Source organism: Buteo buteo, chromosome 5 (genome assembly GCF_964188355.1).
Source record: "Buteo buteo chromosome 5, bButBut1.hap1.1, whole genome shotgun sequence".
In the NCBI taxonomy this organism is placed as follows: Eukaryota; Metazoa; Chordata; class Aves; order Accipitriformes; family Accipitridae; genus Buteo; species Buteo buteo.
Genome location: NC_134175.1, coordinates 53,053,118 through 53,074,906, shown reverse-complemented (window position 1 = coordinate 53,074,906; position 21,789 = coordinate 53,053,118). Strand labels below are relative to the sequence as shown.

The window sequence follows — 21,789 nt, the reverse complement described above, 5'->3', positions numbered from 1 at the left end:
GAAGCCCCTCCATGGCTCAGGTAACATTTGCACTCAAGCCACAGTTCATATTTGATTTCTGAAAATACACCTGAAAAAATATGTTTCAACTGATTCTAGCAAACCTCAGAGAATGAAATATTTGACTTGACTAGCTCTGTCTCTAGGAACAATCTTTCCTTCAGGGATTTCTTCTAAATGTCCCCTTCCTGTCCTCACTTTATAGTTTCAGTCCTAACAAAGACGCCTGATGAACTGAAAGCTCCCTGATGTTACTTTTGCTTCTGGTCATTTTACGTGTAAAAAAATTTTAAGTACATTTAAAAAAAAAAAAAAAAACAACCAGAAAACCCCCCCAGGAAATCCTAGTATCTGATGACCACTGACTTCTTCCCCTAGGACGGGGAGTACTGAGAGGGGGTCGGGGCAGAGGTGGCACGACATGCTGCCCAGTGCCCAGGACAACTGCCCATCATTAGTGCTGCCCACCTTATCTACCATCTTCAAACTGGGAGCATTGGCAAACTGGAAAGGCTTTTGCTATATTTGCAAAACCTGTGATTCTTTGGGGAAGAGTTACGATTTTAGACTATTCTGGGAAAGGTTATGTTATCATAGTGTTAGCTGACCTGAGAGAAAACTAGGTAAGGGATGAAGAAAATGAGAACAAGAGAAGGGACGTCAGACTGGGGTTTAAGAAGCAGAAGAAGAAAATAAGGGGCAAAAACGGTAGGGATTAGTGTGTGAAGAGCAGGAATAGCATCCACGTACGGATCTCAGAACCCGATCTGTCCAGGGCAGGGCATCGCTAATTAGTGCGAGAGGCACCTCTGAACCCCCATCGTTCTGTTTGCAAAAATATGACAAACAAGCTAACTTTTCTGATGGATGTCAGTAAGAAAACTCTTTTACAGCTGTACTGCATTACAATTAGCTGTGGGTTTTTAATATCAGTCACTGAATTAATTAACCTTTTCCCACTAAATCTAGAGATTCCAGCAAAGGCAGATATTTCAGTTGACTCAAATGCCCAACTCAGGAATTTAACATTTCCTTTCACTCCCTAGGCAAACAAGCAAGCAACATTTCACATCTACAAACCAGAAAGAATCAGGCACCCTCTTCTGAGAGTACAGCACCTTCTGTCTTTAATTTCATTGGGGTTAATGGTCACAGCATATGTGATGGCTGAACTTTGTTTGTACCCACTAGAAAGCTCTTATCAGTAAGCTATCCTGATCTTTTCCAAAAAACTACTTATACAATAATACAAATTATACATAAATAATAAGTTGTGTATAAACTAATTCATAGTTTGAAAATGTATGCATTATGCTTTTAAATCTAAAAAGCAAAGGTAGGAATTTATTGATGTTATTATGGAAGATAAATATTTTGAGTAAAACTTTTGTCAATTCCACGGATTTTTAACGTAACAAAAAGCAGAATTTGAGTGCAATGGTTATATTACACATACATGCACACAAACATGTAATCCAATGATGTTTGTATTCTATACCTATTCCACAGATTAAAAGAAAAAGTATGAATAAAGACATATTCAATCTACATGAGACTGAAAAAATGTTACAGAATGGGGAAAGCAACATGGAATAAGAAAAAGAACTCACCAATTTGTTTCTAAGTTTTTGGTATGGGTTAGGCTTTTGTTTATTTTTATCCCCCCATTTTTTGAATATTCAGGTGGCAGCAGCTGCCAAAACCATTCTTAACTTAGCTGCAATATTATACTTTCGCTCTTTGGATGCAGAATTTGTGATTGTGTTTCTGACAGCTCAAGCCTGATTTACCGCCGCGGTCTCTTGGATTGCTTTTGATAAGCATCTGGAAATACCAGCTAGCACTGAAAGCAGCTGATGACTTATTAAATGGTGTTTCTTACAGGAAGGCCGTTCTAACCGGGCAGTTCCACAGCTCATTGCTTTGCTGGTTCCCCTCCCACTGGGTAAAAGGGAAAATGAAACAGGCAGCACCTTCTTCGGACACCAAAGAGACTGAAATGCCTCCACTATGTGGTCAGAAAGGGCACCTATATGTCTAAAAGCTGACACTTTAGTCTTAAGCCAGCACAATTACACACCCTCAGAGCCACCTCTTCACTCTAAAGCACTTGTGTAAGTGATAATTATGGGACACTTGGCATTAACCTCTGACTCCTTCACCCACTTTCTGCTCACTAACACCCACCTTACCAGGCGAATCCCAAAAAGCCCAGGCAATCACCAGCTAAAAGCTGTTGAGGGGGGGAAAAGAAAAACCCCTATTTTTTGTGTTTTAATAATTTTAAGAGTCAATTACATGTCTGATTTTGGATTAACTTTTAAGTACTACTGCATTTCAAGATAAGGAACTAAGAACTGGGATTTGCGTTTCTTTGAAAACTCCCTGTGTCTGTGAATTGATTTGGCACGGGAGAGACAGGATAAACCCAGCCCAGTGACTGACACAGTGGGAGCAGCGGCCAGCGCGGCGTGAGGCTCTGCAGCTCGTTAGGATAATTAACTCTACCAATTTTAAGGCACACCTCAGCTTTAATGAAATAGCTGCTGGCAGACTTCACAGCTGAGTGATAATATTTGAGATGATGAGAAAAAACAGTTCTCTTGACTCAAAAATAGCTTCATCCCCCTTCTGCTAATGCCAGGGTCAGCTCCTGCTCCTGAGGACCCTGTTTGCTTTTCCTGAGAATAAAATCTATAAAACCCAGCCCTTCCCTGACTCCAGGCTTTGAAGGACAAAAAAGGACAGATTTTGGCCACTTTCTGGCAAAGATAATTCTGAAAGGCTTTTCTTTGCCCATCCCCTGCCTTACCTGGAAGTGTTTTGCAAAGCCGTGCTGTGACTGCTGTCCCTGAGTTGGCTCTCCCTTTATCTGCCTGTTGCACACAATCGGGGGTATGCAGGACTGGAATTCTGTCCACTTCATCATGTCTCTCAGACAGGTTTGAAACCATTACATCCACTTGTGAAAGCTTTTTTTTTTTTTTTGCTTTTTTTTTTAACTTTTCATGAAGACCACAGAAGCTATTAGAGCTGAGCAAATAACCCATTGCAAGTAATTTATTCAATTTGTTCTGTTTCAGCTTCATTTAAAATTTTTCTAGAGGTTTTGTTACAGTCCGTGGTTTAAGCAATTAAATGAAAGAGGTCAGGAATGATCACGGGAATTCAGGACATACTCTTAGATCATTTTTGACTCAGTGTGCACAGTCATCAATTTTATTTTCTAGGCAATAAAAGCACGCATTTCAAGTGCAAATCATCATAACCAAATACTTGGGTTCAATGTCCAAAAATGTGTATTTCAGAAATATGTTCTAATATTTGCCTTAAATATGAAAAAAAGCAGTAACATAGGTAAACACAAGGTCAACAGGCTATTTGCAGAAAACAAACAGAGGAAACTTAAAAAGCAGGTATATTTTGAATTACTGAATGTTGAAAAGAAGATACAAATGAGTTTTCTCAGCTCTGATAACTACACTGCACCATTAAGGACAGGTCAGATTTTGGTCTTCTCTACCCTGAACAGTGGTGCCGAAAGCATCTGACATGTGTTCTCCGATACTGCAGCGAAATCTTAGGTATTAAGCATTATTATCTACATAAACAAGTACACAGTAGAGTCAATTAGTGTAGTACTCTTGATTTGCTCTCCTTACCTTACAGGCAAGGTCCTGTCTCCTTTCCTCCTGTCCATCTCTCTCTGGGGAACTGGATACCAGCGAAAGTTAAGTTTCCAGTTAAACCCTCCATAAGTCATATCAGATCCAGCCATGTATTCAAATGTGTCATCGCTGATCACATCAATGATTGGGCAGACAACAGTCTTCCTGTAAGAAAAAAATTGACTTTTTTTAAACAAAATATTTTTTCATGTTAGTATGCTGAATATTGCACTTATTTTGAGGCTTCTCTGCATTTACCACCGCTCCATGCAGGATTTCTCTTCCAGGAACGAGGCCATGCAAAATTCCCCTTTTCTGCTGTCCGCAGCTTTTTGGACACACTTGACTCCTCGCTGAGCTCCCAAGAGCTGAAAGCTGCCAACACCCAACCCTGCCCGGGGCTCCCGCTCCATCGCCAAATCCTCTCCGAATGACAGGAGCGACTGCCGCACGCTTCACCCCAGCAGCACAAACTACACCGTATCGATAAATTCTCCTCCTTGTTCCTTACATGACACAGAGTTTTCCTACACACCTTTCCGAGACTGTCAGGACAAACACAACAGACACTATTTTTGCTTGTGGCTGCGGGGCTCGAGCAGTGCTGGTTTTATCACGTGTGCATGCATGTCTCGTGGAGAACCTGCAAGGCGTTTCATAAATGAGAACAAATCCCATCTCCCATGTGTGCACTTAGGCAGGCTGCTGCTGCCCATGCATGGGCGGCTGCTCCTCCATCGAGCAGAGCAAGGACCTCGGCTGCTGCAACCCTTCCAGGGAGGACAGCATAGTTTTGGGGTCTCACTCACAGGGCCTTTATGCACTTAGCCGCAAAAAAAAGGGAAAATTGATTGCATCACCTAACACAAAAGAAAAAAAAAAAAGAAAAAAGGAAAAAAAAGAAGAGAGGAAAAAAAGAGTGCAAATTTCAGAGCATATTGGAGGTCACACAGACAAGAAGTTGTGCCTGGTAAAAAAAAAAAAAAGGGACAAAGATGGCCATCAGGGTGGGGGACACCCAGACCTTGTCAAACTAAATGGCACAAGTTGCTGGCATTACTGGCATTATTAGTCTTACTGTCAGCAACAGAAATCCTGCTGTAAGAACCAAAAGCTTATTGTATACTTATTTAGATTTTGATACAAATATTAGAGAATATCCTCCTGATATATTAAAAAAAAAACCAACAAAACAACCCAAATCCACAAATCTTCATTTTCAGACCAATGAATTGTTTTCATTTCTATTTTTTAGCAGCACAGTGAAACCAAGGAATGGCCTGGAGGCAGGTCCATGCCCCCGGGGACAGGAGAGCCACCCTTACCTGTCCTCCTTTATCCTGGCCAGCAGCGGCTCCAGCCAGCCCAGGGTGCACTCGCAGTGTGCGTCCAGGAATGTTATCACCTGCCCTTTAGAGGCTGCTGCCCCTCGGAGCCGCGCGCGGATCAGTCCTGACCTCTGCTCCATCCGAATTATTTTTATGGAGACTTCCAGGTTTTTCACATAATTCTCTAACGAGGCCTTCAGAAACTCTGCCAAAGATAATTGGGGAAAAAAAAAACCACAACAAAAAAAAAACAGAAGAAAAACATTATTTTTAGCTAGGTTCAGCAACTACCAAGGACTCCAAATATAACCGCAGAGCTTATGCGTCATGCTCAGCCCTCCAAGGACTGCCATGCACGATCGCTGCCATAACACGGGAAACGCATTTTGACATATTGAGTGTTTTTCTGAAGACTGAGAGCTGAGCTATGGAGGTTCACACTGGCACTCTGTTCAGTGCAGCCGCACAGAAAACAGCCCGTACATATGCACGCATCTGCCAGAGCATCTCATGAAAATATCACAGAAATTTTAAATAAGTCATGATCAGTTTCCTTGAAATAAGCCAGCAAGCAATAGTGAGTGCAAAATGATTACACTTTTGCTAATTTGTCTATGATTAAATACAAATCCATCTATTTTTGATGAATTTCACCATTTGAGTCCTTTAGGAATCCAAAACTTTGCTTTTAGGAAAAATTGTAGTTACTTGGGCTAAAGTCTTCCTCTACCTTCTGGCACAGAGAAACAGTAAGCCTACTCATTTTCTGAAGCAGAGAAATCCAAGAGAGTAATTAGAGTTAAATTAATGCTACATGGGGCAGAGATAAAGGACGGCTTAGCTTGCATCCTCTGTCCCTTGAACAGTTGCAGCTATGTGTTGTATTTGCCATTATATACATTTGGCTACTGCAGGAAAATTTATCATTCCATTGATTCCATTTATAGAATGTAATGTGATTCCTTTTCCAGGTAATATCAGTTCTGCATACAGACAGTTTTCTTCCTAAACCCTAGGTTTTAAAAAAAAAAAAAAAAGGAAGGAAAAAAGCCAAGACCAAAAGAAACGAACCACAAATACAAGAAATACAAGGAAATTGGCTCAGTGTGGATATTCAGGAAAGTCTGAGACACAGAACAGGACGGGGGTGAGAGACAGCAAGAGAGAGACAGAGAGAGATGTGAAAAAGGACAGTCTTGTACAGTAATATGAAATTATAAGCCACAGTGCAAAAAAAAGCACTCGTGAAATTTGGGATGGGAGCACCGTACGTACGACTTACAACCTGATAACCAACCTTCACCTCTGTTACTACCTGTAAGGATACTTCGGCTCTGCCCACACCTACTAGAGTCCGTTTGCTGCTGGCCCCAGCAGCGGTGGGAGATGCTTGGCGAGAGATGCAGGTCCGGTTCAGCACCGACAAAAGGGCTAGGTCCTCAAACATGACGCTAAAACAACATGTGGAATGGGGCTCCTCTCTCCCCAAACCTACCTCTCTCACTGGCATCGTCCACCAGGATGATTTCTGAAAGCAGGCGGTGCGGTGAGCGATTTATAACGCTGTACACAGTCCGAAGCAGAGTACTCCACGCTTCGTTGTGAAACACAATAACTACACTTGTGTTGGGGAGTTCATCGGGGTAGACTTTTGTCTTGCAACTGCCAAAAAACACAGGGGAAAAAACAAAACAAAAACAGAAGGAAAGAGGAGTTAATCCTTAAGAAAATCTTAAAGAGCTCTAGCAGTGGGACAGCCTGGAAGAGGGGTTTCAAGCCTGTCAAGCAGGATACATTTCAAACCGGTTACTGATCTCTTCAAGCTCCCAAGCCAGAAGCCCAAAGGCAGAGGGAATTTCAAATCCTCTTTTCCTGCTAAGAAAAGATGGCAGAGTATCCAGAGGAATGCGTACTGCTGTATTCACAGCTCCCTCGGACTCCAGCTCTCCTCAGTCCTGCTTGGTATGCTGAGAAATCAGCATCCAGTGGCCTCAGCCTCAACGTGTCCTGACATCACCAACAGAAAACCCTTAGCTGCACGCAGGACGCAGGGCAATTAATATAAAGTGTATCGAGCAGTTACAGTCAGGTCACATAAGTCTTTTATTGTGACAAATCCCAAATTCTATAGTTTAAAGTACACAGGTCTCCGAGACTTTCCCATCTTTGGTCGTTTCTTAAGAAGAAGAAAAAAATTACACTGCATGTGCCCATTCAATGGAAGAATGAGAGGTCAATAATTTCAGCTATTTTTGGAAAATGTAGAAATTGAGAAACAGATAGCAAATGTTGCTGATTTTGCAGAAGCACATTAAAGCTGTTTGCTTATCACAAAAGACAACCCAAAATTCTGCATATTTGTTCCAGATCTTGGACACGTTTCAAAAATACAACACGTCTACATCAACCTGTCAACACAGGTCAAGTCATGCCACTTAAGCACACCTAATAAGTGTTTTTAACCTTTATGACTTAAAATAATTTCCACTTTTTTTGCTGTTTTACTATTGTATGATTTTCTGGCTCTACTGTTCCCACTGTGACCCTGCTCAAGAAAGCTCTTCCAGAAGAGCATGTATATACTTTCTTTGGCAGCGGCACACACACACTACTGAATTAAACTGCATGTAAAGCGCGAAGAAATTATGCATAGCTTTTTAGCGCTTCTTCTGTGTAATACCAGAAATTTGAAGCTTCCCTAAAAAATTCTTTATTACGGAGTTATTCATTAGCACCTACATACCCTATATTCTCTGACTGTGACACAGGCTCAGAATATCACTTTTGTCTGTGTTATTTGAAGTATCAATCAGTCCCAATGCAGTACTTGTTCAGGAGTAGCCTCCTCCTTACAGAAAACTTCTGTATCAAGGGCCAAGAGAACAAATGAATAAGGTCCCTGAAGAAAAGTCAGCTTGTCCATACAGTTTCTTTCTTGAACATCATCTACCATAACAAAAGTCTCTTTAACCTTTTCTTCTGCCTCACTGACATTTTAAAAAAATAGATAAAACAACATTGTGACCACGGCTTTCAAAGTACAAAGTGAGGAGAGAATACAGAAGAATACAGAATATCACTGATTTCTATGGTACAGGTAAAAGGTTCACGGTATGTGTGTATGTGAGTGTGTATATATATATAGGTCATTGGTCACTAGATCTGACAATAGAAAGTCCAGTGCTTTTTTATTTTTATATATATATATACACACACACACACACACATAGACACACACCAGTCTTGACATCATTTTGATGATGACCACTGAAGTTTGCTGGTAGCCATCCCACCTTCACAATTTCAGCAATCTAATTAATGACACAACTATCCATCAATTACAATTTAGATTCAGAGCTCAGACAAACAAATAAAAGTCCTTCACTAATTATCATCCACAACGACACCCTCTGTTTACCCAGGGGTGTCTAAAGGAGCATAAGCCCAGCAGGACAGCTTGTCCAAAAAAAGACATTTTGAATTTACTTGTTTCCAAAGCACAGTAAAAGTTTTCCTCGCACGTGTAATTGCCCTTGGAAGGCATCTCGTGTCAGCCCTGGTGTATGAAAGTCAGATATCAAAGACTTAAAAACAGAAAGGCTGTAGTACAAAGCTCAGTGCTGTTTATATTCAGGGTTGTTTTCCAGAGCTTAACATCATACTTCAAGCTGCATACAAAGCTGGAATAAATTCTGCTTGTCCCATATTTCACAACAGTTATTTTAATTACATTTAAAACAGATGCAATCTTGAAAATTGGAAAAGAACTACTACATAACATTATATTTAAAAATATTCAGAAATGCATGTCAGTAGTGAATGAGACAAGAAGGAAAGGGTATTCCCTTGTCTGCAGTTTAACACCAATTTTGTAGAGCAAACGGAATATTAAGGAACAGAATGTTTATCATCACGTACTATTTGCCAGGATCTTCAGTACTTTAACTGTCATCATTATTATTCTCCAAGGTATCTTACGGTACCCAGAGAAGCTAAGGGCTAGACGAGCTGAGGACACTCATGAAGAGGTTGTGTGTCCTATGTTTTACAGCAGACAGACCAATCTAAATTATCATAAATCTGGTCATAAAAATCCATGAACAGCATCCTAGGGTGCACCAAACACAGCAAGACCAGCTGGTCAAAAGAGGGGATGATCCCGCTGTATTTAGCGTTGGTGCAGCCTCACCTCGAGTGCTGTGAGCGGTTCTGGCCCCACCATTTAAGAAGGATGTGAAGGTCCCTGAATGTGTCGAGAGGAGGGCAACCAAGCTGGTGACAGGGCTGGAAGACGTGTCCTCTGAGGAGCGCCTGAGGACTTTGGGCTTGTCTAGTTTGGAGAGAAGGAGGCTGAGGGGTGACCGCATCGCGCTCTGCAGCTTCCCGAGGAGGGGACATGGAGAGGGAGGTGCTGAGCTCTTCTCCCTGGGATCCAGGGACAGGACACCGGGAAAGGGTTCAAAGCTGCACCAAGGGAGGTTTAGGCTGGACAGGAGGAAGCATTTCTGTAGTGAGAGGGTGGTCAAACACTGGAACAGGCTTCCCAGAGAGGTGGTCGAAGACCCAAGCCTGTCAGTGTTTAAGGGGCATTTGGACAATGCCCTCAATAACATGCTTTAACTTTTGGTCAGCCCTGAAGAGGTCAGGCAGTTGGACTAGATGATCGTTATAGGTCCCTTCCAACTGAAATAGTCTATTCTATTCTATTAAGGACCAAATTTTTAAAAAGCAACTGCTCTGGAGTTGGTAAACTGTGCACAGACAAGAAATCGTTATTTGTTAACTGATGAGTGTGTAACACAGCTGACTGGTCATTAGGATGACTTGAGTCCAGAACCATCACTCCCATGGTGAAAACATTCATCGCTTAAATTAAACAAAAAACATCCTTAGCTTCTTCACACAACTGTTAAACACCTAACACCAGACAGCTGCCACTTTATTTCCCACCGATGAGGCACACTGCTCCATTTACACACGTGCTGTTGTCCCGGGTCCTATTTCAGCATTTCATAGAATCACAGAACCCTAGAATGGTTTGGGCTGGCAGGGACCTTAAAGATCCTCTAGTTCCAACCCCCCTGCCATGGGCAGGGACATCTTCCACTAGACCAGGTTGCTCAAAGCCCCATCCAGCCTGGCCTTGAACACTGCCAGGGATGGGGCAGCCACAACCTCTCTGGGCAACCTGTTCCCTCAGTGCCTCACCACACTCATCATAAAAAATTTCTTCCTTATATCCAGTCTGAATCTACCCTCTTTTAATTTAAAACCATTACCCCTTGTCCCCTCACTACCTGCCCTTGTAGAAAGTCCCTCTCCAGCTTTCCTGTAGCCCCCCTTTAGGTACTGGCAGGCTGCTATAAGGTCTCCCCGGAGCCTTCTCTTCTCCAGGCTGAACAACCCCAACTCTCTCAGCCTGTCCTCATAGGAGAGGTGCTCCAGCCCTAGCAAACAGCAACAGCACCGCTCCACGGGGAACCTGCCACGTCCAGCTCAGTAAAGATGACAGGGATGAAGTAAGGAGGCAAGCAGGAGATACAGAGACTGAAATACTGACTGGCGTGAGGCTAAGACTGTTCTGGATGGAAGGTTATGCTTTTAGCAACATGCCTTTGTTCCCTGGCAAAAGTGAGACATTGATTAGTTTTCACTAAACTCACTGAAAGCAATTTTCATGAGTATTTGATTCACTTTAAAAGTTAAACAACAAAGATCAGTAATAATGCAACTGTACAGTGGGTGTATAATCACTATTCTTGCTCTTAAAGTAATTCCCATTGCCATTTACAAGATGCGCCATGGAAAACAATCACAGTCCGCACAAATGTGACTAATTTGTACCCTGCTCCCCGCCTCACTCCTGGCTGTGTATCGCCACGCTCTGATCCCGATGCTCATTACATCTCTTCGCGGGCTGATTCACCTCACTAAGATGCCCCCAAGCCCACCTCTTGGCCAGTTTTTCTGCATGGTCAGTGAATGAATGCAGCGCACAGATGGCCGGGGATGTGCTAGAGATGGTGCAAGACCAGCAGAAAAGGGCATGGTCGGGAGAGACCCAGTGTACCGAAACCTCCCCTGTCCAGCCACAGTGAGCTGTTGCGAGCCGATGGCCGCTCACACTCCCCTCCTTTCCCTCAACGATGGCAGCAACAAATTTAGAGCTTCCCGCTGTAGATCAGCTCTTGAATCCCTGCAACCCCACCATGTCCAAGAGTACCTACCCAGGGACCATCTTCTGGACCGGGTGTCTTGGTGGAGCACATCCTACGAGAGGGGTAGCATCTTAAGGATTTGGGCTCCTGGGATTAGTGCCCCATGTCCTTCCCAGGGAAGGCTCAGTCATCGCCAATTTCCATTCTGCCCTTGCAGCACACCTCTAATGGTGTTTCAGCCCCAAACAGACAGCCGCCTAACACCCTGCTCACTTGAAAGTGTTTATAAGTGCACCAAAGATAAAAACCTTTCACGTCCCTCTACTGAAATGATGACGGTGACTCACGCTGCATTTTTTCTAATTCAAAAATACACCACGCACTGAAGAAGTGATAAATAAGTCATCTGCTACTCACACGCTATCAAGCACAAGGACTCCCTCTCTGCCACCCCTGCACTATTTACAATGCATACTGATTGTTCAACATACACCGACACTGGAAATACTTTCCCAGAAACATTGGTTTTTCTCATGCAGTCATCAGATGTTACTTTATGAATACACATGAAGTAAATACAGCTGTTTAAATGTGAGAAAAACACATTTTCCAAGATCAATAACATGGAAACGGAGTGACACTCTACCTATTTACCATCCTTCTCATTGGCTGTGTGCAAATTATATGAGCGTGAAGGGTTGCACTGTGATTTTATCCCTTCCAGAGCTGCACTGAAGCTCTCAGGGAAGGAACGCAAGGCAAAAGATCATGCATGAAAACAAAGTATTTAGAGGGGAAAAAAAAGAGACTATAACTATTATATACAATTTATAATGTAGTATTTTTTATATTATGCATTTGGGAACATATAGAACTGTGTTAAATATTTGTGGTTTATATGACTTGAGGGATTTTCATGATTGTTTAGTCATTACCTTTTATTGCTTTGCTTTAGGGAAAATACAAAAGATTAACACCCATAAAGAAAAGGCTGGTAACACAGATCACTGGTATGGTTCCTCTGCGTGACCAGGTTTACTGTACACCCCAGTGCCAACAGGGCACTGGAAACCAGTCTGTTGCAGGACTGGTACTTTTGCCGCGGAGCAGTCACTGGCGTGTGTGCAAAGGCACGCAGCCTCTGCGTCTGCAAGGCAGAACGACGTCTCTTTGGGGCTTTGCTCCCACACGCAGCAAGGCAAGGCAGGTGTGTAGTAGAGGAGGTTCACAGCCAAGTTAGGATAAGGGAAACATGGAACAGCTCCGTCTCTGCTTTTAATTCATATTTATGTTCTGATTAATATTACATGTGCAATAGTGGCATTATATTTATTCAGGTATCTAACGTATATAGGTTTATATGTATTTATATAAGCATGTATACACCTAGTTTTATTTACCTATACATACATAAAAACCTACAGATATGCCCATACGAAACCTTAACTTATCTCTGTAGCATAGTAAGGTCTCTCTCCTCACAGAAAGGTATTTACTATTTATGATGAACAATGTTCTTGAATATACTGATGCAACACTACGTTCCACTGGAATCATGATTTCCAGCATTATAAAGTATCTATGACTGTGCAAAGGCATTAATATGTGCAGTAAGTAGATAAGATCTGAAAGAAATGTAAGCAAGCTCCTCACTTCTTCTTTGCCTTACTGACATGTAATTTCTTTTTGCACTTGTTTCTGTTTTGCTTCTTAGCTCCTTCCTGTCTCTTTCCCCGTTGAATTCCTGCATTTTATAATTAGTCCCGTTTAAAAACCTGCTATGTCTTATCACAACCTGCTGCTGCATTTCTTTCCAGCTAATATGACAATCTTGAATATTACCTGCTACCTCATTAACTCTCAGCTGTGAGCTGAACGGTACGTCAGGAGGTGATTTGGGAAAGCTGCTGGGCACCGCAGAATTTTTCCGTCAGCCCCAAAGGCAGTACTGCTGGGGAGCAGGGCACGCACCTACCTCTTTCTATTTGCAGTTCACCACAGCAGTGATCCTACTGCATCCCATTTCCTGAGCACTGGTGACTAACATCAGCTAATGCAACCACAAAACCATCCGTCGGGCCACGGCAGCCCCTATCCCTCACATCTACACCCTGCCTCCACTGTTATTGGTTAGATACGGTACAGGGTCATTGCTCAAAAATTGAAAGCAGTATGAAGACATGAGAAAAACTCACTCCTAATTTCACAGTAATGCACATAAAAACCCATACCAAAGAGTGGCGCAAGCAGAAGTGATGAATTTATCATTATGCGGCCAGATCTTCTGCAAAAGGGCCTGTTAAAAATGACAACGCTGCAGTTAAGCAAACTGTCAAAACATCAGAAATTATAAAGTGAATTAAATCATTAAATTAATCTTTTTACAGGTGTGGTTACCTTCCAGTGAACTTTATACCTTGCATTTGTTTTACTGTCTTAATTTACCATCACGTCCACACGTGTTATTTTTGAAGAACGATCAAGAATACTGTACACAAAATGGACGGGTTCACGTTTAAACAGCTTACCACACGTACTAAACCGACTCCATGTACGTAAACATGTTCTTATTTGCAATAATACCTCACATGCCAACTCTTAGGCAAATGTTTACCAGTTCTCAAATGAGCTGAGGGAATCTCAAGTATTTACAGGACAACTCCAACGCCAGTATTTTTAACATGGGGCTCTCGGTCGTCGGAGGCTGAGGCTGGGGAGGGCAGCAGCTGAAGGCAGGGTGCTGCAGGAGCGCCTGTGCCAACAGCAGGAATCGAAGGCAACCTCGGCGGGAGTAAGGGAGCAGTAGATGTTGGACAACCTTAACTATGCCTTGATGCCTCCGAGTTCAGGGATTTCATTGTGGAAGCTGTCCCCGCAACAAAGCGCTCCAGCTCAGCTATACAAAACTGTCAAAGGCCTTCCAGAAGTTCATGATTGTGTATTGATTAGTGCCGCAGAAGTCTGCTCAGAAAAGGAAGCGGAGGGATGACCTGAAAGGATCGACAGTTTCAACAGACAGAGACTGGACAAGGGTAGACCCTGCCGCACCATCGGTAATTGCCTGTCACCATCCTTCATCCTTCTTCCCCCTCCCAGCACCTTCCCAATGAAAACAGATGAAAAACATTCTGAAACTGCTTACCATGATAGACTACTTCTCACTTATTTTGGTGTTTAAATCTCGCAGCTGATGGCTGGTGTGGCTTAGCTGCTTTGTAAAGGTACATTTTCTGTAGCTTATTGTTCCCACTGCAACGAAGCACTTAAAAAACCTAGATTGCCAATTCAAGAAAAGCACCTTTCCCTCTCAAAACGCCCTGCAGTATCCCGCAGCAACGCCGGTTTTGCCATATGAAGGACCGCAGCTCAAGGCTGAAGAAGCAGCCGTCCCCAGGACCTTGCAGCGTGCTGCCTCCACGCAGCCACATACCTTTCTGCCTCGGGAAGCATTTCTTCAGCAGTCTGATAGTTCCTGAGCTGCTGGATGCCCTCAAGAAATGCCCAGTAACAGCCCAAGATGTTCCCATGAGCACCAATCACCAACGCTGGTATCTTGGGCATCTACCCCTGAGTTCACTGACAGCATTTCTCCAGCATCACCCCATAGCTTTGTGGTGCAAGAGCTGAAATTCAGGCATACCTCTTGTTATTATGAAATGCAGACAACCTGAAATCCGCCATTTCTTGTCATCCCCCATGCCAGTACCCCCTGGGAGCAAGTCAGCACGTGCGGTCTCAATGCTGAGGTATTACTCACCGTTGCGGAGACGAATTCATCGCTGCTTAGCGAAGCTGGAAGCCAGTCATGTTTCTTTATCTCCTTCTAGACCTGAAACATGCCACCATCGCATTCAGATACCTCACAAGATGCCAGATAATATCAGTGCATATTGATTTCATGCCAAGGCACATTATGATGCTTTATTCTATGCTAATAGCACACAACAAATGTTATTTGTGCTCTGCTGTACCTGGCTTTCATGAGCGCACTTGTATGTCGCATTATTCTGGTGGGATAGATCTGGTATCCACAGAAATACTCCAAGTATTTCCATCTTCCTCTAATCTTGAACAGGATTTAAAAACATAAGGAAAGGTGCACTTAACAAAAAAAAAATCCAGCAAAACAACAGCTTATTCAATGTTCAGCAGTAATATAAGACCATTTCTGGTTTCCCTCTACAAAGAATGGCAACCAAAACCCCCACCTCTCTTTGCTAAAGCGGTTTTGAAACACCCAGTATCTCAGGGGAAGCCAAATGCAGCACTGGCATAACTCCAGCCATCAGAGCTGCTAAAACATCCTACAGACCTCTCCAAAGCCAGGCCTTTGGCCAGAACTTTCACGGAAAACTACATTTAGAGAATGCTTCCATATCACAAACTTGCCCTTCAAAACTGTTAACTGTGCCATGTGCAGATCGCCACCGCTCCTTTTCAGGTTTTGGGTTTGCTTTCGAAAAATCACACGTTGGAGTGTAAGTTAACTACCCCCAGTAAGCAAAAATTTATTTCTAGAGTAAGTGATAACTCTTGTACTACGAGAATCTTATTGCCTGAAATAGTCTCCTCCTCATCTAGTTTAAATAAAATCTGTAAGTTACTTAGGGAAATTGAAAGTGCGAAAATGAAATATATGGTACAGTATTATGAACAGAAGAAAAGACTGTCCGAGTGTTTGAATTCCCTGCCAGAACAGCATTAATTTAAGCTTGATCTGTTGTGTCTCCGCCTTGCCACATGCAACTCTCAGCTCTGCAGGAGCTGCAGAAGAGTCTGTGTCTGACGGCTCTATGGAGAGCTATTGCTCTCAACCCAGAGAGATAATGCATTATCCTGTAATAGATACTGCTGCAGCATTTCAATGCACACAGCTTTAAAGTCTACATTAATAAATTTACTAAAATTGCAGCAGTTCATATTTTGAACTGAAATGTATGCAAATGAAAGGTAAATAGAAAATAATTGAACAGGAATTTATTTCACTTAGAGGAAAGTCAAACTGTGCCAGAACTGCATCTACATTGTCTTACTAAATTTTATTGTATCAAAATACTCCAAAGATAACCAATTTTTATATCCAGCAGATGATGAATGTGAATATGTCTTATGAAAATTGTTCTCTGGTGTTTCATTACAGAGCATAAACAGGTTTGCAGTTTGTAGGAGCAAAGACCCTTCACTCACACCTTCAGCTATCACTGTTCATAAAGCTTCAGGAATAGCCTTGAATATCAACTCTTCCTTGGGGATTTTCAACTCCAAACTTCATTTTAATATTTTAGAAGTTACTTCAGCAGTCATTTACTAAACGCTCGAAGTTTCTTTTATGTTCGATGAACACCACAATAATACAGCACAGTATTATTAAAAGCAAACAACACAGCATAGAGGGGACTATTTTTCAGAAGACTATACTAGAGGCCCCTTTGTACTTTCTCCACTTTTTCCAACAAAAATAAAAGATCTGTAGTGGAAATTACAGTTCAGATCAGATCAGGCTTTCTTGGATGGTTTTCAATCATTAATTTTGTTCCATTTCCACTGCCATTTTTCATTATATCATTGCTGAATCTTCTTTGAAACTCACCAAGCTCACGTCAAACTCCCCCTACTTGTTAAAATATTTTGAAATATTTGAAGTATTAACTTTGAATCCCCCAAATCTCTTATTCATATCTGCAATAAAGGATACAAGAAACAAAGAAATAATTTTCACATGCTTCTGCTTTCACATAGCTCTGGAGCCCCCAGCTAAGGGGTGAAATTCTGCATCACACAAAGTAAAGATAAGAGCAATGGCACACTTTCGTGCCGCAGTTGCTTAGTTCTTCAGCGTTTGCTTATAGGTATAAGACACGTCTCCATGCTGTGCTTGGCAAAGCAGGTAGCCAGTGTGCTGGATTCAGAGCTTCCTCCCAAAACTGAATTCCTGGTAAGAAACCGACTGCAACAAATCAGCCAAAGGCTCAGAGACCCACCGGTCCTCCATGGGCTCCCAGGCAAATCACTGCTCCCACACTCTCCTCCCACCGTCTGAATGAACGGCCGGTCAGCTCCTTTTGTAAATTCACGAGGATTAGTACTGTACTATAAGGCAAGTCAAGAGTAGTAAGTCAGTACACTTCTGGAAATCTCCAAATACAGTTTTCAAAACTCAAAGTGCTTTTTTCCAGCCTGCACACACTACCACATAAATTACCGGGAAATTACTCCTTTTAATTGCGTTCTTACTTGCAACAATAATGCGTAAATTTTTAGAGTTTACGGGATACGGTAGAGAGTAGCCAATTTCTCTGAAGGAATGCACATAACCAAGTTGGGGGACAGCTTCCATCAGGGAGGACATAAAACAGGAGCATGAGTTACCCGTACAGGCTTATTTCATGGTGTTCTCATGACTATTTCAGATTACTCCTTTGCAACAAAGTGAATTTTCTCTATGTGCCACAAGCAGTTTCAAAAAACAAGACCATACTGTCAGCAGAGAGGGACAGATACCCCAAAAGAGAAGTTGCCCAGTGTTACATCCACCATGACCAGATGCAGCAGAACAGATGCCCACCTGGGTGGTGGCCAGAGCTACTACTGCAGGGCCAGGACTGCCTCGGACAGATGCTTTTAATGGGTCCTTAATTTCTGCTTGGCATTAGTGGGAGACACCCTGCGATGCCGAGGCCATCTATGTACCTGCTGATAAAAGCTGAACCAAGGATCTTTATTGCTTTGACTGTTTAGTGCTCAGCTGCCTGCAGAAATGAACTTATATTAATGATCTGGTTGTAGAACCATCATCTAAGAGGCTGCATGGCTGAGATGGCATTTGCTTGTCTCACTGCCCATCCTCTTAAAAAAAAAAAAAAAGCATAATGACATCATTTAATCATTAAGGGCACTTGTTTTAGTAAAAAAACTATGATTAGTTTTTCTTGCTGCTGAATATAATTTTGCAGGCTCTTCTCACTTCTCAATTGAATCTAGAGGCTCATTCCCACATTTCCCTTGCAGGCACGTATAAAAGTTGAACTTTGTTCCCTGCAACAACTGGTTGGGCCAACAGCAGCGATCACAGTAACCATCCATTTGTGAGCCTTGACTTGCCAAGCAAAGGGGACAGCTCTACATGAAGGAAGCAATTTCATGCTTGAACAGCCTTGCACTATTAAATCAGAAAATTGAGTTACAGCCACTTCACAGAGTGGACTCTGCTGCCAGAGAGGGTCAGGATCAGCCTGTGGGTACACAGGGGAACTGTCCTGGGACAAGCTGCTGAAGTAAAGGCAGAACTGATACAAAACTGATTTACCTGAAATATCCATCCTTTCTGTTTCAGTACTACATGTTTTCCTAAAGCGCATACCACACGAAGACTAAATGCCTACCAGTTTGTCATGCCCAGCCGGCAACTAAAGTGCCATGCAACCTGTCACTGTTACATTATTTAGGGTATTTATGGAAAAAACTAGGAACGTGCTTATCCTTGCAATGTGGATAACCTTGACATACTTTAAAAATGTGAAATAGCCATACATTTTTAAAAGATAAGCAAGCCGTGCAGATCGAAATCTTCAGTTAAGCACCCTCACCATCCCCATTTTCAAAGGTCTGAGGGAAAAGTTGCAATGCCAGCTGTCCTGCAGGCTCTCCGGGAGAAGATACGATGGGAAGGAGGTGAGGTTCCATCAGGACTGGCTTCCAAGGCAGCCTGAAAATTCGTTACTAGAAAAAAAAATGCGAACAATACCTGCCAAATAACACTGAGGTTGTCCGTTCTCTTATATGAACTGTTTAAACATTTACTAGTATTCAAAGTCACTTGAAGCCATAAATAAAGGAAATGAAAATATCTTCTTTAGATCATTTTTTCTATAAATAAAATAATTCTTGATACTTAGTAGAGTGGTATTTTGAGGGCCTCTCTGATAAGGCCACTATCCCAAGCTGAAAGCAGTGCTGCCAGGTACTGAAATTTGTTTTCAACTATTTTAACACTAAGTAAGGAGCTGACTTCGATTTTACAATCATATCCCCTCATATTAACTGCCTTACTCCAAAGCAGACTGCAGTCCACATGAAACAGTGTGTCAACAAGAAGGTTTATCTTTCTGGAAATCAAACTCTTTGGAAGTTCTCTGAACAAAGGACATCTTCAAAAAGATTCATGTGTATCAATGTCTACACAAAAATGCCAGTCCTAAGTACAAAGAACTAACTAGGTCAACAGCCAAAACCACTTATACAACCTCCAGATGCAATCCCTTCTCCCTAGCAGCATTTCTGCTCCTTTGGTACACCTCCAGATGTAGAGAAGTTTAATCCATTTTCAGATTAACAAGAGTAAGCCAATTCCACTTAAATGAGTTGTATAAATATACCTCTACTGAGCATTCACATTTTCTTCTCTTCTTACACATGGGTGCTTTGCTGATGATGTTTGAATCAAAAATCTTCCCTTCGTATCTGTGGCTGTTCTGTCACATACAGCAGGCTTCACTTGGCACGCACTTATACAGAGATAATATTCTTATCCATGCATTGCTCATTCCTAGTTAAACCCACAAAACTTAATGGCCAATCTGATAAAGTAATTTGAAGAACAGCATTTTTTGCTGAACAGTAACAGTGTAAAGCAAAGCAAGCCCGCTGGTCTTTCTTGACTGTGGCTCCTGGGAGCGATCCAAAGTCCACCTGCGAGAACACGCTCCAACAGCTCTCGAGTGCTGGGCAGAGACCAGAGGCTTCCTCGCATTGATTACCCTCTATCAAAGCTATGACACCAGCGCATTTTTAATTTTAGGGGCAATCCTGCGTGTAAGAATCTCGTTGGCAGTTGCTATTGCTTTGGCAGTATGGGGAAATTGAGAGTTCAACAATTAGGAAGAAGTTAATAAGACAGCAAGCTAGCAAAGAAAGGGCTGTAAGCGTGCTTGAGTTACATTATTAGGCTTCCAATGGGCATGGCCACAATACAAGTAATGAATAAAACAACTGGTAATGTTATTGTGGTCCATTATAGTTGCCTTTAGAAACACCAGCTACCAAATCATTAGAAAAGATATCATAAGTGGAATTTCCCCACATACACCAAGATGCTCCACAGTGATGGCACATTTTGCAAATGCCAACTTAAGTTTATCTGGAAATGTGACCCAAAAGATCTCCTCTCCTTTCCTGAGCTTAGCTAAGCTAATTTGAATTGAGGCGTACTCTCAAGAGAGGTCCTGCCTCTGCTCCAGCTAGCCGTGTGAACGGGGACTGCCATTACACAGCTACAGCAGTGCTGAAAGGGAGGATGGAATCAAAGCCCAACTTCTACGGGAAAAAAACAGCAGCAAAGGGGAAACAGCAACAAATTTTAATTGTTCCTTTTGTTATATGAACATACAAATGAAAGACTCACAAAACCAGTTTAGAAGCCATCTGTTGCCTCATGAATGTACTTTTCTCATTGCTGGAGAATTACTTTTCTTTTTTTAAATCTTAACAGTCTTTAGCTAATTTATACATTGGGAACTGGCTTTGATCTTATACAGACTACCTGTATGTACTTTCTCTCCCTACTGTCAGTCACCCTGGGTGATTTTTCTCCCCCTAAACAAGGTGGAATAATTTCTAAACTGTTATTTCAAAGTAATTTCTAGCCAAAACTAATTACCGATTTCTCCCCGAGCTTACTTGTTCACGAGTGTTTTATAGATTCTCTATGCGTAACTGTATATACACAGTAAAATCTTAAAAAATAAATTAGCTTTTAATTATATGAAGCTGTAAGCAGATAAATCGGGCAACAAAGGAACTCTTATGTACATTATCCACCATGACTTAGAGCTAGGAAAAAACCTAATACAACACTTTCTGGTGCAAGGCAAATGGATTAGATGTGAACGGCAGAAAATAAAACAATTTACCCTCCCTTATCAGGGCTAAATTGCATGAAGAACAAATAGTGGTCTCGCCAAAAAAATCTAATCAAAGCTTCCTGCCCTGTAACATGGAGTTCGAGGCACTAGAGGATTTTCACAGGCAGTGATTGCCGCTTCTACACTACTTCTTTCAGAGCCTTTTTTCCCCCACCCTGGGACCACCCATTCAGGTTTTTGCTTTGAAGAAGCCAACACAAAACTACGGCACTGAGTTTAAGCCATGATTACTGTTTAGAAAATTGTAATATGAGTTTGTTTCCGATTAGAAATGTATGCTCATAACCACATAACACACACGCACACACAAACACAACGCAACAGCTAACTTCAACCTAAATTTCAATTCTAAGAAAATCCAATTATAATGGTTCAGCAATTTGTAGAATAGCACTTGCAACCTTATTCATCCAGAAAAGATTGAAGATGGATTTCTTCCCTTGCTGGAGAAAATACTTAGAAATAAAATTAAACATTTCTATGTTGAATTAAATTGGGTTTAGGGTTTAATCAATAGCTACTTCAAATTAGACCTGACACTGATTAAAATCTTCAAGTTGGTCATTACCAGCAGAACTCAGGCAATTGAGGGACATTCTCTGGTAGACAACACTAGACATAATGGGCAGCAAGTTAAACTGTTAGTGTGACAGTCGCATTCATTAGCTGGAATTAAAATATCAACACAGGAGCAGAGATGCAATGGGATTCAGTC

The 21,789-nt window shown here is 42.0% G+C and overlaps 1 protein-coding gene across 2 annotated transcripts in view; it reads right to left on the bottom strand.

Annotated features, from left to right (window-relative positions):
* GALNT13 (polypeptide N-acetylgalactosaminyltransferase 13) overlaps window positions 1-21,789 on the bottom strand; it is a 153,493-nt gene that overhangs the window by 62,351 nt on the left and 69,353 nt on the right. The window contains exons 1-4 of one of the 2 annotated variants that reach the window (XM_075029091.1): window positions 11,224-11,354; window positions 6,492-6,658; window positions 4,994-5,201; window positions 3,663-3,833 (exon numbers count right to left, since the gene is read on the bottom strand). In XM_075029091.1, the coding sequence (XP_074885192.1) occupies window positions 3,663-3,833; window positions 4,994-5,201; window positions 6,492-6,658; window positions 11,224-11,234 (557 nt within the window). In that variant the 5' untranslated portion in view covers window positions 11,235-11,354. Of the gene's footprint in view, window positions 1-3,662; window positions 3,834-4,993; window positions 5,202-6,491; window positions 6,659-11,223; window positions 11,355-21,789 lie in introns of those variants that run through there. The other variant, XM_075029090.1, reaches the window with a different exon arrangement.